At 38.5% G+C, this 13,667-nt stretch overlaps 1 protein-coding gene across 50 annotated transcripts in view; it reads left to right on the top strand.

Moving 5' to 3' along the window:
• The window catches only part of dlg1b (discs large MAGUK scaffold protein 1b), a 172,647-nt gene that overhangs the window by 137,327 nt on the left and 21,653 nt on the right, over positions 1-13,667 (top strand). For all 50 annotated transcript variants that reach the window (XR_012387156.1, XR_012387155.1, XR_012387154.1 and 47 more), the window contains 5 exon segments: positions 2,854-2,980; positions 7,281-7,437; positions 8,082-8,184; positions 9,900-10,014; positions 12,925-13,101. Coding sequence is in view for 45 of the 50 variants with exons in the window: in XM_073916586.1 (XP_073772687.1) it covers positions 2,854-2,980; positions 7,281-7,437; positions 8,082-8,184; positions 9,900-10,014; positions 12,925-13,101 (679 nt within the window). In the remaining 5 variants the exon portion in view is untranslated.

The raw sequence follows: 13,667 nt of genomic DNA, 5'->3' as shown, positions 1-13,667 counted from the left end.
ACTGTTTTTATTTTAGGGTTTTTTTTTAAAGGATGACCAAAAAATACGAAGGCGGTTCTGAATATATGAAAACATATGATTATTTGTCATAAAAATGCGTAATAATGACAAAAAAATTACTAATTTGTGCATCTCCTGACTTCCATGTGCAGCCATGCTGACATGAGCTATGTTTATGTAAAACTGGATTATCGCATAAAAGACGTGCGAATAAAGCTGCGTTTCCGTCCAACATGTCAAAGTGCGCACTTTCAAAATTTATGCGCATCATGACGTTTCCATTTACCGTTTTTGTATACGCATATGCAAAATGCGCAAAAAAAAAGGTGGTTAGAAACATAGCTGTTGTAGCTGGTGTATTCTGGGAAATTTCGTACCTCTTAGTTTTGAGGGTGGTCCTGAAAAATCTCTGTTTTAAGGGCTATCTAGGCCTTCCCCTTAGCCCACACCTTCAGACTAAAGAGAATTGGGGAAGGGGAAGGGCTAAGGGGTGGAATTGGGATTGGGCCTAAGTCTCTCTAAATGTAAGGTGCTAGAGAATTCTCAATTGCTTTTTAATTGATGCGCCTGATCTCAACCACTCTTACTGAAATTGCTGTGATAAAATGCCATTGGCTGTTTTTTAATAAGGGGATGAGCTACTCTTGTTTTTACGTCAAATTATGAATAAAAATGGACATTTTACACTTCACTGGACCCTTAAGAAAGAAAAAAAACACAGTCTGACCCATCCATAGAAGAAAAAAAAAGACAAGGATGCTTTGCTTTGCTTGACTTAAAAGACAAATCACAGATTCAATCATGGCCTGCATCACATGGTCAAGTCTGTATTGCTAATCCAAGCAGCAATATCCTAATGCAGACAAGTAAGCATGAGCAAACCTGACTTAATGAATGAGAAATAATTGTGTTAAGTGTGCGCCATCATTCAGGAGCCTGATTCGAAATGGAAGCAACACTGTTTATAGCTTGTAAATGGTGCGCAAGCGCTTTTTCTTTAGCTCACTGATCTGCCTAATTTTGGATAGTGTGTTGCAGAGAGGGAGCCTTTGTGTCAGTAGATTTTATTTTTGTACACATAGATTGCCATAAAGCATGCGTTTTACCACCTGTCGGCTTTTTTTACTTTATATATATATATATATATATATATATATATACTCTGTTGTGCTCTGCTCTTCCTGAGGGTAAAGCAAAGTTTTGCAGCTTCTCATTGTGTTATGCTTGAGTGAAGTACTATAGGATTGAAAACTGCACCTTTGCTATTGGTAAATATGTCTCACAACCATCAGAGTGCTCAAGAACCCCATTTTGAAAATGAATATTTTATCCATTTACTAAAAGTAGGTTCTTTTATTTATTTTAATTTTTTTTATTTTTATAAAAATAGGTGCTTTTTTATTTTATGTATTTTAATTTAATTTAATTTAATGTTTTTTTTTTTTTTTTATAAAAGTAGGTGCTTTTATTTAAAATTTTGTTTTTATAAAAGTAAGTTCTTTTATTTAATTTTTTTTTTATAAAAGTTGGTGCTTTTTATTTATGTTTATTTAATTAAATTTAATTACATTTAATTTTTAATTTAATTAGATTTTTATAAAAGTATGTGCTTTTATGTATTTATTTTTAATAAATATAGGTGCTTTTAGTTAATTTACTTTAATTTATTAACATTTGAGAAAAAAGTAGGTGTTATTTAATTTAACTTATTTTTCTTTACATTTAATAAAAGTAGGTGGTTTTATTTATTTTAATTAAATATTTATAAAAGTGGGTGCTTTAATTTAATTGAATTATTATAAAAGTGTAGGTGCTTTTATTTAATTTTGCTTTCATGAAAGTAGGTACATTTATTTAATTTTGTTTTTATAAAAGTAGTTGCTTTTATTTTATTTTTAACAAATTAGGTGCTTTATTTATTTTATTTTTTATAAAAGTAGGTGCTTTTATTTTACTTATTTTTTTATTTTATTTTATTCTTATAAAAGTAGGCACTTTTTATTTTTATAAAAGTAAGTTATTTATTTAATCATTTTTTATAAAAGTAGGTGCTTTTATTTTATTTATTTTTATTTATTTTTTATAAAAAAAGGTACTTTTGTTTTAATTTTATTTTAGTGTATTTTATTTCAATTTTATTTAAGTGTATTTTTTTTAAAGTAGATGCTTTTATTTTTCTTTACTTTACTTTACTTTACTTTACTTTACTTTATTTTACAATGTGGTCCCTAATCACATGTCAAATCTATTAAGTTATTCTGTCATGAAATGGACATTTTAAATATAAGACCTTTTGCTAGCTTGCTTATCAAAATTACTCATCATATATTATCATATTCAAGCATTTTTATTCTACTCTGCATTAAAAGCATGCATCACCATTAACTGCTAATGGCAGATGCTGACATCATACAAAAAAAGCTTTTTTCAGCATTTGAGAAAATCTTCAAATGAATGTAGAGGTGGGCTAATAATTCTGACTTGAACTATAAGTATACACCTATAGCAGTCTTTTGATATGAGCTCAGCTAACGTCTGCTTCAAATGAGAGACAAAGACAGGCGAGATGAGGATAGCTGAGGATCAGTTTCACTCTGACCCCCAGGTCTCGCCCCCCCACATAGAGAAGTGTGTAAATGGAGCTGCAGTGGAGGCCCGGGTGCTAAAAGCTAAGCCTAGAGTTTCATTTACCATCAGCGTCTGTTCGCTTCCCTTTGGGATCCAAACACATTCTCTTTTGAATAACATAATATTTTACCATTCTAGAGGATTTGGTGAACATTTGGAGACCTGTGTGGGGAAAGGTAAAGCAGTTTATAATTTTTGAATCTATCTTCCACTTGTCTTTCACAGCCTATTCCCAACACATGGAAAACCATATCAGTCCTCCGAGTTATCTCAGCCAGCCGCTGCCTCCGGTGCATTCTGGACGCTTCTCCCCAACCCCGAAGACCACAGTGGGGGACGATGATGTCACAAGGTATTGTTTCCAGATTAGGCCTGCACCATATATAAGCCCCTGTAATATTAGTGATATTTGCCCCTTTTACACATACAGACGTTTCAAACATAGGCTCATTCTGAAAACGTAGCCCTATATACATTTTTGGAGATTGCGAATTTTGTAGCTGCATTTTGCCTTTAAAACGAATTCTACGGAGCAGTATGATGCCGTTCTTTTTGTGCTTACCAGCTGACCGCTTACCTCCGTATGGATGGCTTTTCCCCCTGTTACAAGTTTGTCCAGTGGCTCGCCATGTAAGTTGATGGAGTTGAGGTTTGAGTCCAGTGAAGAACAGTTCTAGAAAGCGGTTACACAAAAACAAAACCCAAAAAATAAATAAACAAGTAAATAATGTGGTAAAGTCTGAAAATGTGTCAAGAATCAGGCTTTTCGTTTTCTGTATTGCTTTTCAGAACACTGTCGATTGGGTTTAGAGAAGTGGGTGGGCGCTGGTCAATCGGTGCTTTTTAAAACGTTATAGGTTGGGCTTAGGGAAGGAGTGGTTGGGGCTATCGGCCGGTTGTTCAATCGGTTTGGTCTGCTGTTTCACAAATATGGCGATCAAGACGGGTGAATGGGGAACGTTGTTTCCGATCGCCATTCAATAAAATACACTGAACAATTTTCAATCAGTCGTTATTTATCTGACAGTCAGCATAGCAGATTTGCTGGCTTTGCTGAAACATTTTTCAGAAATATGTACAGCATATATAAGTTACAGCACATTCACACGGGGCGTCAGCTTCAACGCTTCCTATACACTTTGAATGGGTGACGTCAAGCCTTGCCGAACTGAATTGTGGGTCCGTCTGCGCTGCTTCAGCGGCGTTGCTTGCTGCAGAAGTTGGGACTTTCTCAACTTTTCCAGCACCAATGGAAGCGTCAGCCAATCAGATCGCTGTATGCAAATACACCAGCTCAGACAGTAGCCGATTGCGGACTAATTTCATTGGCTGACGCTGCTATGATGATCGTAATAGCCCCAACTTCAGACACGTCCTTAGTCAAGCGTTGACACTAAAGCCCTATGTGAATCGGACGTAAATATATATAGGCCATAATACATCTTTTTACAATTAACAAATATATATTAATATTTTACTCCAGTGATTAAATATAATTTTTTGCTTAATGAAATAATAGTAGTTAGTGTTTCAACTAATTATTTTCATTTACGTAATATGAGTACCAAAACTGCACAAATGTTAAAATGATCGTTACGATATAATAATGAAATAATGACTGAAATTGGAAACCCTAAACTGCCCACAGTCACGGACGATCTTGATCATCTTTGTGAAATACGGCAGGTGGCGATAATGCACCTAAAGAGTTAGTCATCATTAAAACATTTAAAAATAAAAGAAGACTGATTCGTCATTAGCCATAAATAGTTCGCCCCTGCCTTGATTGTGTGCACTGAAATGTGAGTGGGTCTGCAGCTGGATATATTTCGAAATTTGAGATCTCAAAACGCATAAACAGTGCCCTCTTGTGGATTCGCGAAAATAAAAACTGCAAAAAATTTACCTCCTGGTATGTATTTGGCGTTCTCCAGAAATGTATATAGGGCTACATTTTCAGAATGATTCTAGGTTGGACTTTTCACATAAATCATCATGTGATGCCAGAGCAGGTCATTGCTCTAATGCCCACCTGCGATGTTCAGGATGATATTATGAGTAAATGAGATGCTCTCTGAACTTCTGTGTAGTATAAAGTTTTTAATTGGCTTTTACTTGTACTCAGGTCACATGGTCAAAGCTGTAGTGTTCACTGAGGGAGCTGTGTGAACAACTTTTCAGTAGAAAAGTCATGTTCATTTCACATTTAGAAATCTTTAAATGTTTAAAAAACATTTAAAAAATTTAAATGTTGGGATGTAAAAAAGGAGACACTGCAAAACCTGAGCTAAAACTACACGTCATTGGCGATTTAGCCATTTGATAAGCTCCAAATTTAGCCCATCCACGTCATGTCGCTGGTTCATATTTTTTTTCCTCATAAAAACCTCTGCGCATCATCAAGCCTCTTAGCCGGCTCGCCAGAAAATGAATAAGCAAGATTGTTCTAATCCAGCCGAACAAATGATTCTCTTAATCTGACCATTTAGGTGCGCAGATTTCCAATTCAATGCATCACAAAGTGGCCCAAAAGAGTCACGTGATTATCAGAATGATGTTCTGTTTAATAGCGAGAGGCTGATGTGATAAAGTGGTGTTTGACTTTACTGTATCAGTGTTGTAACAGCCACAGGGCTGCTTTGTAGTGTGTGTGCTTTAGACTTAAACCAGCAGTGCCTCCTGCAGGACAGTTATGCACTATACACTGAACCTGAACACTTGGCATAACACTAATTATCACAGAAAACTATGTCAGCTTAGACTGCATTTTGTGAAGTAATGCATTATGAATGTAGGTTATTCTGGACAGCTTAAAAGCAGATGTATTATGCTTGTGTTTTATTACAGCACCTCCAGGTGCTCCGGTTTCCCCCATAGTCCAAAGACATGTGGTATAGGTGAATTGGCTAAGCTAAATTGTCCATATGTATGAGTGTGAATGAGTGTGTACGGATGTTTTTTCAGAGATGGGTTGCAGCTGGAAGAGCATCTGCTGCGTTAAAACCAAGTGTGCCTCAAGCCTGCGTTTGAGTGAAGGTCTCGGCCGTTAGATCGCCCCCTGGGGGCTGGCTGCAGTACAAGTCATAAAGCCCGCCTCCTCCGTGTTAATGAAGGAGATTAAAGCCCAAATAAAAAAAAATTATTACACTTGCAATAAAATGTCCCAAAGATGGTTCTGGTCGATTAAGGCACTGGTTATTGTGCTGAAATAGGTGCAGATCTTCATATTTGTAAACAGTTTGTTTTTAGCAGTAATTTATTGCTGGGCGTGTCATCGTGATTGACAGCTGTGATTGACAGTTTTCTCAAAGCAGCGCGTCTGAGCTTCGGCAGGAGACTGAAATGTTATTATTTGATTTCTGTGTTATTTTACCATGATAAAATGAGTTCAGCAGTAAACTATAGTTTCTGACATACATGATCCTGGTGGAACACTGTTTATTCGCTAAGGTCAGGGCTTTTTTCAGGCTTTATTAGTTTGCTGATACACGTACGCCTAGCCACCCAGATAGCAAAATACACTCGGGCCAGTTCCAGCTAGATTCTCGCCTGCCGGAGACTTACCCCTCAGAGCTCAGACTGACTACCTCTGCTGGACCTACTCCGGATGCCTGGACTCACTGCCCGATTCCAGCCCGAGTCAATCGAGCCAGATGCGGCGGCTGAGCGAGCCGGCGCTGCCGCATGCGAGCCAGAATCAGCCCGCGACGCCACGAGTATGTTATGCGCCGCGGCCCGGAGCTGGCGCGATTGAATATATAAAACCCTCATAATTGTTAACGTTATTACATCCATTTGTGTTGATATGACAGCAAACGCATGCTGAGAAGTTCGGGGGGCGTGGTTGATTTTACATAAAGCGTTTGGTTGGAAGCTCGACTCCGCTCATTTTCGCGGCTCCTCCTCTGGCTCCATCAGACAGTCCTTCTGCGCATGTCAAGGCTCCAATTTCAGCAGTCTTTTGCGACAGTTTGTGCCCGTCAAGCAGGCGTTTTGCCCTCAAGGCGTTCAATGGGAAAAGGGGCTGTCGCGTCGTCCATATTTTTTTACAGTCATTGGTTAAAACATATGCTGGATAAATTGGCGATTAATTCCGCTGTGGCGACCCCGGATTAATAAAGGGATTAAGCCGAAAAGAAAATGAATGAATGAATGTTCTCAACTAATTTGGACATTGGGGATCCACATTATCCCATAGTCATTCAACCATGATCCTTTTTTTAAACTTTGTGTTAGTTCACCTAAAAATCTGAATTCTGCTATTAATTACTCTTACTTAAACCCCTGAGGCCTTCATTCATCTTCAAAACACAAGTGAAGATATTTTAGATGAAATCCTAGAGCTCTCTCATCCTCCATAGACAGCAATGTGCCAAAAGATGTCCACAAAAATACCAAAACAAATAAACAAACGTTCTCAAAACATACAATATGCCTTCCGTGGTTTAATCTGAACATCATGAAGCTATGGGAATACGTTTGAGTGCACATAAAATGAAAATAATGACTTAATGTAAGAGTTTCTTCTTGTCAGTGCCAGTATAGAGTGCGTTCATAAGCACTGTACAATGACGGAAATACGTCCCCTGAGAGTTTTTATTTGAGCATATAAGGACATACTTTATTATTTTTTATTTTTTCTGCTTATTCAGGGAACCCAGGAAGGTGGTGTTGCATCGAGGCACTACAGGTCTGGGCTTCAACATAGTGGGTGGAGAGGATGGCGAAGGTATATTTATTTCCTTCATTCTGGCTGGAGGCCCCGCAGACCTGTGCGGAGAGCTGAGGAAAGGAGACCGCCTGGTGTCTGTGAGTATTTCCCTGACATCTCATCTGTCCATACTGACCACCAGGGCTTGACTTTAACACTTGCCAACCTGCCAAATGCATGTAGATGGCAAATGCCACTTTGGAAAACTACTAGCCACTGTGGCTTGTGAGCACAAATCAATGTCAAGCCCTGCTGAGGAAGGTGGTGTTGCATCGAAGGTGGGAGGAAACACGTTTCCCTATCCATGAGAGTGAAAGTAAAGATTGAGGAGGCTCATCTCTCATTCTCGCGCTGAGGATGCTCTGCTTAATTGTTTTCTCTCTAGTGAAGAGTTCAGTTTTTCCACTTACAAAGTCCGCCATGTAAATAGCAAATGCACTATGGCGTGACGCAACGGGCTCTTAACGGGAATGGGAAATGAGACTCTGATTGGTTTATTCTTAAAACACACCTGTAACTCATTAAGAGAATAAGCTCAACCCTGTTACACCATGCGCCATTTTCCATCCTTACAATAGCAAAGGTGGATTCTGACACGTCCTTAATGATTTTGCACCCTGCGCTTTGCACTTTGCACCTAGATCGTCAAAATAGAGGCCTTTCTGTTAAAATTGGGAAATTGGGGAAAACATATACAGGGGGGGGGCTAATAGTTCTGACTTCATCTGTATATCTTTCATAGGTGAATGGAATTGACCTCCGTGGTGCAACTCATGAACAGGCCGCAGCGGCCCTGAAAAACGCCGGACAAACAGTCACCATCGTGGCCCAGTACAGACCAGAAGGTGAGACTCTCAGTGGCGTAATAACTTTAAGCTTCTGATGTGGCAATAAATAATCAAACTAAATCTCTCAGACTACGTTTACACAATAACAGTGAAGTCAAAAACTGAAAAGTTTGTCCTCTGCATTTTGAAAAAAAAGTTTAATGTCTAGTTCCACGTTTCACACACCTGTGAAAATGGCCAAAGCACTGTATCACACTTGCCAGACCAGTATTTAGCGCTTAATTAGTAAATAAGTTAACCTATTGATTTATCCATTCATTATTTTCCTTCAAATAGTGCCTTATTTATTAGGGGTCACCACCGCAGTATGAATCGCCAACTATTCCAGCATATGTTTTTACACAGCTGATACCCTTCCAGCTGCAACCCAGTACTGGGAAACACACTGATCCACACTTATACACTGTGGCCAATTTAGCTTATTCAATTCACCTATGGCACATGTGTTTGGACTGTGGGGGAAGCCGGAGCACCCTGAGGAAACACACGCCAACATGGGGAGAACATGCAAACTCCATACAGAAATGACAACTGACCCAGCCGGGACTCATACCAGCAACGTTCTTGCTGTGAGGAGACAGTGCTAACCACTGAGCCAGTGTGTCACCCCACATGGATTTAAACACTATTCAATTTAAAATAAAATAAAATAAAACTGAAATCTGAAATCTGTTGTGAGAATTGAGTAATTATAATACTTTATTTTTATAATTACTTTATTTACTTTATTTTTCAAGTGTTAAACATTTCCACAAGCTTTTTTTTTATTATTGTTAAGAACTATTTATAGAAATAGAAACTAGAAATCGAGACTCATCAGACCAGGCAACGCTTTTCCAATCTTCTACTGTTCAATTTTAGTGAGCCTGTGTGAATTGTAGCCTCAATTTCCTGTTCTTAGCTGACAGGAGTGGCAGCCGATGTGGTCTTCTGCTGCTGTAGCCCATCTGCCTCAAGGTTGGACGTGTTGTGCATTCAGAGATGCTCTTCTGCAGACCTCGATTGTAACGAGTGGTTATTTGAGTTACAGTTGCCTTTCTATCAGCTGGAATCAGTCTGGCCATTCTCTTCTGACCACTTGCATCAACAAGGCGTTTGCACTCACAGAAATGCCGCTTACTTGATATTTTCTTTTTTTGGACCATTCTCTGTAAACCCTAGAGATGGTTGTGCGTGAAAATCGAAGTAGATCAGCAGTTTGTGAAATACTCAGACCAACCCGTCTGGCATCAACAACCATGCCACGCTCAAAGACGCCTAAATCCGCTTTCTACCCCATTCTGATGCTCGGTTTAAACTGCAGCAGATCGTTTTGACCATGTCTACATGCCTAAATGCATTGAGTTGCTGCCATGTGATTGGCAGTTGGACAGGTGTACCTAATAAAGTGGCCGGTGAGTGTAAGTCTGCAGTGTACAGTAACAGTAGATATCCTACAATAAAATAGACATGTTGGTCATAAAATGTCATCTATACAACTCTGTTTGAATATTGGTAAAATATTAATTGTTTTTTCTCCATATATAAGCACTTCACTGTTTTGTTTTGTTTTCACACAAGTAAAGGCATTACGAGTAAATTTACCAGCTTTTTTGTTACTCTATTGTAAACTGCCGTAAATAGGAATATCTGATTAATGCATAAATATAAATGGAAAACCAGGAAGATTCAGAGAAATGGCTGGTATTGATTTTTGTTGCCTTGCGTTTCAGAGTACAGCCGATTTGAAGCCAAGATCCATGACCTCCGAGAGCAGATGATGAACAGCAGCATCAGTTCAGGCTCAGGATCCTTGAGGACCAGTCAGAAGAGATCACTTTATGTCAGGTACTGGACAGATATACACACAGGGTTCTTGTGCTTCTTGACAGTACTTGCCCTGGAAGCCCTGGAAAGTACTTAAAAACAAACACAGGTTCTTGAAAGAGCTTGAAATGAAATTAAGTTTTTATTTAAACAATTTCATTTAAATGTCCAAATTAGACTGAAAGAACTGATAAATCCTTAAAGCTGCTATATTTAAAGCAATTCATAATAATTATTAAAAAGCTTTTATTTCTTTGAATATTCATAATTCGTAATCCAGAAATTTTTGGTTTCAGTTTCAGCCAATAGTTTTATTTTCGGTGTGTCCCCATTTTTTCTTGCATGTGAAACAAAATTCAGTTTCAGAGGAAAGAAAGGATGCTTGAAATTTCTGTTGTTTTTATGATTCATACTGTTTATTTTCCTTCAATGATTCAACAAGATCAGTTTAGGATCTTTTAACTCTTCCTACTAGGCTTGAGCGGTATCCAAATGTTGATACCATCAAACATCCTCCCTATTTTACCTCGGTATCCGGTATTAACATGCATAATAAAAAAAATATGATGTAAACTCAGACAGCGTCACCAAACTGTTGGCTTGTGCCTAAACAATCAGAAACTAAAGACCGTATATGCCAGGGGTTCTCAACTGGTTTGGCCATGGGACCTACATTTTTACATGGTCATCAAGCCGCGACCCAAATTTTTAGGAACTATAATACAATTTTAGGAATTATAATTAATTTGTATTTATTTGTTAACATGCACAAGTAGTGACAGATAAATCATAAGAAAATCACCAAGACTTGCAAATAAACAATATTTTATTGCTGTCATTTAACAAAATGTATCAAATTATAGAAATATTACAAAATAAAAACAACAAATACTGTAGACAAGTGGTTAGGTTAAGGAAAGGATCAGTTATCATGAACTAAACTAAGCAGTTAATTGCCCCTTTCACACAGTGATACCGGTAAATATCCGGAAAATTTCCGGAACGACTTTACCGGTATATTCAAAAAAGCGCTGTTCACACAGGCGAGGACGTTACGGAAATTTTCCGGAAAAGAGCATTCACACATCCATTCCAAAATACCGGTAAATTCTGACATCATTCACCACAAATGAGCTTTAAACGGCTGCGCTTGTATTTGTAAACATTTGACTACATTACAAACTCTGTGGATGATCAATATTGTGAACAACTTTCGCAGGATCACTTTCGCATGTCGAGATGTTCATAATATGTGCGTGTGCAGGCGCTCACAGGCTGTTTCACAGGCACACGGACGTAAACAAACAACGGCTTATCATAAGCATCTCATCGATGATTATTTACACAGTTGGCATTAAGAAGAACATATAAACGTGATCTGACTAAATATTCAAAGGCTTTTATCCTCACAAACCGCGCGGACGTAAATGCGTCTGACTGTTGTGATTGGCTAAAGCAGACGTCTCACGTCAGCACGTTCTAGACGTGCACGCGCTTATTACGGGAATCTTCCTTCTGCGTTCACACAGCGCAGCATTCCGGCAAATTGCCGGTAATGTTACAACTTCTCTTTCCGGAAAATAGCCAGAACGAATTAACCGGTATTTTCAAAAAGGACCTGTTCACACATACAACCTTTCCGGAAAATTGCCGGCAATTTTCCGGAAAGGTCTGTATGTGTGAAAGGGGCTAATAAAACATGTTGTCTGGTTTCTAAATGTCGTTTTAATTTAGAAGGTTTCATGCTCTCTTGTGAGAGCACCTCACTACTTATGACACACTGAGGCTTTAAGTCTTTTTTGTTGTCAATATATGTAAACCTACACTTTACATGTTCGAGTTCGTACTTGCGCTTCGACATATTTGTTGCAATAATAATATGAAATTTCACCTGTCAAACGGGAGGGTTGTCGTGCACGCATTTCAAAATAAGTAAAAATGAATTATAATAATAAATTAAAAATTATTGTTTTTTTTTTGAGCACACACTCCGCGACCCACTGAAAATGTTCCCGTGACCCACTTTTGGGTCGCAACCCACCAGTTGAGAAACACTGGAATATGCGACCTTAGGTTTGCGGTCAGCTGTTTGTCTTTTTCGTATTAGAGATCTGCACGGGACGCTCTCTCTCATTCACACACACATATAAACAGCATCCACGCGGATGTGCACATGCTCACTTGCTCGTGAGCGAAATTGTTAGACCGCGTGCCCGCTGTCGTTCATATTAAACCAGATTTACCGACCACTCCCGCGCTTTATTCAAAAATTTATTCCCGTTCCGCAAGAAATCTGGTCGGGTCTCGCAGCTCCCGCGGTACATCAGCAGGAATGCAGACCTCTAGTTCGTATTTACCACATCTCCCTTCTCGAAACCGGAAATACTGGCAAACTCCAAAGGTTGTGTCCTTTTTCGAGACCGAGTCACTTGGAGCGCGACTTGCTACCTTACCTCATCTCTCTCTCCTCCACACTGTCCCGTGATGACAATCACGCATACACATTTTTAGGCATTAAATAAATAATATTTATTAATGAATACTTTTCTCCTATTTAAGTGCATTGTTTTTTATGACGGTATAACGGTATTAAAACTGACACCGTTGCTATTTGTATATCCCGCGGTATACCATATTAACAAATTACGCCCAAGCCTACTTCCTACCTCTCCCCAACAGCCTCAGTTATAATTATTGGGAGTTATCATAAATCCAATATACACAAATAAATAATGTAAGATTTCAAAAAGAAACAAAAACACACTCATACAAATACATTTGTGTTTTTATCTGTATATTTAACTTGCATGTAAATGATATCTTACCTTTACAGTTCACTCACACACTGACATGGAGTAGATGTGGTTTTATTACATGCACAGATGAAGGCCAAGCTAGTGTGTGATTGTCTTGTGGTTTTTGTTCTTTCAGAGCACTGTTTGATTATGATAAAACGAAGGATTCGGGGCTGCCCAGTCAGGGCTTGAACTTCAAATTTGGGGACATCCTGCATGTGGTCAACGCTTCAGATGACGAGTGGTGGCAGGCCAGACAGGTCACAGCTCAAGGAGAGGTGGAGGAGATGGGGGTTATCCCCAGCAAGAGGAGGTGAGGGATTCATGCTTCATAATGTTCAATATTTGGATTGTCGTCAGATACATTTATACAGTGCATCCGGAAAGTATTCATACCGCTTCACTTTTTCCATTTCTTTATGTTAGAGCCTTATTCATAAATGGATCAATTTAAATTATTTCCTCAGAATTCTACACACAATACCCCATAATGACAATGTGAAAAAAAGTTTTTGAAATTGTTGCAGATTTAATAAAAAATAAAAATCACATATAAATCTCTTACTGTTTGCATTGTTGGTTGTCGAATACATTTGTTTAGCATGAAGCTAGCTGCTGTCATTTATGCTTTAAATAAGTAGTGTGGTATGAATTCAAAGCTAATTAGGCTGGCTTGTGAAAGCCATAGATATATACACTAGATATCACATAGGGACACTGAGCATGCGTCAATAGCGCCGCCACATTGGTACAGTGCTCCCAGGACAAGTGTCATTCAACCGCACTAGTCAAGATAGTATTATTATGTGAAGATGCGGAACTTTACGGGTCTACGGGTGTAGTAACGAGCAAACAAAGAAAAAAAAGCACAAAGGCAGA

This window comes from Danio rerio, chromosome 2 (assembly GCF_049306965.1).
Source record: "Danio rerio strain Tuebingen ecotype United States chromosome 2, GRCz12tu, whole genome shotgun sequence".
Lineage (NCBI taxonomy): Eukaryota > Metazoa > Chordata > Actinopteri > Cypriniformes > Danionidae > Danio > Danio rerio.
This window is presented reverse-complemented; position numbering and strand designations above follow the sequence as displayed.